The sequence below is a fragment of the Trichechus manatus genome, unplaced genomic scaffold (assembly GCF_000243295.1).
Source record: "Trichechus manatus latirostris isolate Lorelei unplaced genomic scaffold, TriManLat1.0 scaffold00219, whole genome shotgun sequence".
Taxonomy (NCBI): domain Eukaryota; kingdom Metazoa; phylum Chordata; class Mammalia; order Sirenia; family Trichechidae; genus Trichechus; species Trichechus manatus.
The window spans coordinates 2555360-2559337 of record NW_004444155.1 but is presented as its reverse complement, the minus strand read 5'-3'; the positions used below and the strand labels follow the sequence as shown (position 1 = coordinate 2559337).

General features: G+C 41.3%; 1 gene segment (V, D, J or C); it reads right to left on the bottom strand.

The window, feature by feature from the left end:
* Window positions 1-2793: 2793 nt before the first annotated feature.
* LOC101359935 (immunoglobulin kappa variable 1-27-like) lies at window positions 2794-3364 on the bottom strand. The segment is given in 2 exon segments: window positions 2794-3104; window positions 3310-3364. Coding segments are annotated over 2 exon segments (366 nt in total).
* Window positions 3365-3978: the final 614 nt, after the last annotated feature.

Below are 3978 nucleotides of genomic sequence, written 5' to 3'. Positions count from 1 at the left end.
AGAAAATTTATCTAACCAGAGAAGGTCTATATCTAGTTCTGGATACCAATTATTTTATGAGGAGTAACTAGAGTAGTTTTAATACATTTGATCCTGTCATGGATTGAATTGTGTCCCCCCAAAATATCTGTCTACTTGACTGGGTCATGATTCCCAGTATTGTATGATTGTGTACCATTTTGTAATCTGATGTGATTTCCTTATATGTTGTAAACTCTATCACTATGATGTAATAGGATGGATTAGCAGCAGTTATATTGATGAGGTCTACAAGATTCGATAGTGTCTTAAGCCAATCTCTTTTGAGATACAAAAGAGAGAAGTGAGCAGAGAGACATGGGGACCTCATACCACCAAGAAAGCAGTGCCAGGAGCACAGCGGGTCCTTTGGACCTGAGGTTCCTGTACTGAGATGCTCCCAGACCAAGGGAAGACTGATAAATCACAAGGACATTTCTCCAGAGCCAACAGAAAGAGAAAGCCTTTCCCTGGAGGTGATGCCTTGAATTTGGACTTACAGCCTACTAGGCTGTGAGAGAATAAACTTATCTTTGTTAAAGCCTCCACTTGTGGTATTTCTGTTACAGCGGCACTAGATGACTAAGACAGACTCACATGATAATTTTGTACGTAAGCATGTGATATATATGCACACATGTATATATGCACACATCCATATGTACACATATAATCATATAACTTTATTTCAACATGAACACATACACATTCAATAAATGTATCAAATAAGTATTTATACACATAAGTATATTATATACAAATACACTTATATGTACATATATATTTATAAAATTTAGACTTAATCACTTTCAGTAAGACTTTTATTATGTGTGATTTCTCATGATAACTCTATTAAGTATTGCTATATATGGATAAACTGAAATTTTCCATAAATGAAGTAAATGTTAATGTTTTTATTCAAGTATTAGTTTTAATATTTTCTAATATTTTCTATCTCTGTATGAATGAATTCCTAAGCATTCCGATTTATGCCATCAGTTTTAATAAAATAAATTAATCTATATGTTTGATGCAAACATTGCATTAGTCAGGTTTGGCACAATGATGGTTTTTAAAAAAGTATTTATTTTCGTATTCACTAATGGTCAGGCAATAATGATTTGGTTGATCCAGGCTGGGGTCATCTGGCTGGTTCTGCAGTAAGCAGTTGAGCTTGTCTGTAGCTATGAGTTTTGTGTGATCTGGGGCCAAGACTGAAAGGGCAGTGATTACCTAGGACATGACATCCTCATGGAACACTGCAGAAATGAACAAAATCCTGAAACCAAACTACACAAGCAAATTTAAGTCCAAACTCTCCAACATAGACGGGCACAATTTTGATTTACACTTTCACCTTGGTACTTTCTCAATTTTCTAAAAATCATTTCCCCATTTAACTTTCAAAGTAGTTGGCCATGCCACTGCCAAATAATTATTTCTTTCAATTTTTAACATCTTTAAAAAATTCCCAAATTTAATGTGTGCTAATTTAAATATAGCTGGGCACATTTCACCAGGGGACTTTAAACAGAAATGCTCTTAAATGTTCTCATTAGGGGAAAAAAAAAAAAAAAAAACTTTAGCTAAAGTAAACGTCCCCTAAAGCAAAGCTTCTTAAATCTCATAAAAATTATCTGCAGACCTCACTCAGAATGTGTAAGGTGGGGCCTACTATTTTGTGTTTCTAAGAAGCTCCCAGTAATGCCCATGAAGCTGCTTGATTGTGGACAGATTTGGAACAACAAGGTACTTGGATATTAAGAAAAAAGAATGCTATGTCCACATTTTTTTTTTCTTTTTCATTAAGACAGACTTTTCGTATATTTGCTAAATGATTTCTACAAATTTAATGCAATTTCCCCATTTTTCTGTTTACTCCATGACTAAATGAAGGTTTTTGGTTTTGATTTTGATTTTTTGATTCCTGATTGCTGAAGATACTTACAAGCATATCCAAGTGTGTTCTGGGGCCACAGCTTAATTAGCAAAAGTCTGAAAATTGGGGCAACAGAGACCATGCTGGGTGTTAGCTGCCAACTTCCCATCATCACCTCTGCGTCAGGAAGAAACTTCCTAGAATTCATTTTCCTTCTATATGATTTCCTGTAGATTTTCCCAGTGAGGAGCCATCCCTGAGATTGATAAAGAAGAGCAGGATCAACATTCTCCACTGGCAACTGCAGACAGACCTACAGACAGAGATGAGACAGAGAACCACCAGGTAATGTGTTTGTAGGGAATTGAGAGCTTCAGCACCAAACAACACCTGTCTGGGCTCCTAGACAGGTCTGAGGACCGCAGGGTTAGGCAGCCAATAAACTCAGTGGCAGATGCACTTGAGTTCTGGGGGAGTACCAAAGAATTAGCTGTTTCTAGCGTGGGCTTCCCTGTCATACCCACAGGCCTTCGAAAGGTTGTAGTTTAGATTCAGACTCCCCATATTAAAACAATCCCTATTTGGAATACCTAAGTGATTTCTGTTTTGCTGTATGAACTCTGACTGATGCTGCCACCTAAACTCATCAGGTGTAATAATCTCTGTCCTTCATTAAACCAGAAGAGGCATTGTCATGTCTGTGCTACTGGGGCTGAGGAGGAGGAATGAGTTAGGGTGTAGAGGAGCCACCCAGGCCTCTTCTACCAAAACCTGCCGGTGACCTTCAAAGACTGACTGCAGTTCAGAAACACATTCAGCAGATGGAGGCACAAGGAGGAGCAGCTGGGGCAGCCCGGCCTCACACATCTGCTCCCAGGGGTAGTTTATGCTCCAGCTTATAACACAGTAGAAGGATTACTGTAAGATTTTTGACAGTAATAAATTCCAACATCCTCAGCCTCCAGGCTGCTGATGGTGACAGCATAGTCTGTTCCAGACCCACTGCCTCTGAACCATGATGGGACTCCAGATTGCAAAGTGGATGCACCATAGAGCAAGAGTTTAGGACTCTTCCCTGGTTTCTGCTGATACCAGGCTAACAACCTGTTAATGCTCTGACTTGCCTGGCAAGTGATGGTGACTGTCTGTCCTAGAGATACAAACAGGGAGGGTGGAGACTGGGTAGTCTGCATGTCACAACTGGCTTCTGAAAATGGAAATATAAAAACAAACATCCACATTATTAATCATGTTATAAGAGCAATGTCCCTGAAGATGCAGGCTGCACTGACCTCACTGGGCTGAGCCAATGTTCACAAGTCTCAGCTCACAGAGACAGGGGATACAGCAGTAAGCAATGAAGAGAGGCAGTTTTGCCATTGTGAGTAAACACCTATGTTCTCCTTTCTTACCTGGAAGCAAGAGCAGCAGAAGATCAAGGAACTGAACGAGGGCCCTCATGTCCATGCTGACCAGGACTGACTCCTGCACAAGGTGTGACAGGCTGTTAATAAGTCTTCGGAGTAGCAGGGTTGTGCTCTAGGGAACATGCAAATCAGCAGGAGAGGGTGCACGGTTTCTGTTGAGCAGCAAGGCAGATACATTTCAATAACACAACACAGGAGCAGTTCCTCCAGGTGTCCCAGCTCAGACCCAGGCAGCAGAAACTGGCCTGCAGAGAACATGTTTCTCCCTGGGAACCACAGGACAGAATCAGTCTCCTGTCCAGTGGGTAGAGAGTTCTCTTGCTCTCTTCAGTGCTCATTACATGTTTTTCTTACTATTGCTCCATCTAAGCCTGCTTCTGCAAGAGACTCACAGCAATTCCACAGGCAGGAGAGGCAGCTGGGAGCAGAGTTTGTGTTCCCTGTGGTGACACTGAAGAGCTTATGCTTGCTCTTGAAGACAGATCCAGTGGCAAAGGTCAAAGTGAAGTCTGTCCCAGACCTACAGCACCTGAACCGGGCAGACATCATGTCCAAGGTAGCAGTGTGAGTCAGCAGGAGCTTGGGGGCCTGTCCTGGCTCATGCTTGTCCAGTCCAGGTGCTTTTAATACTCTGTCCCTGCAGGTGACAGTGAC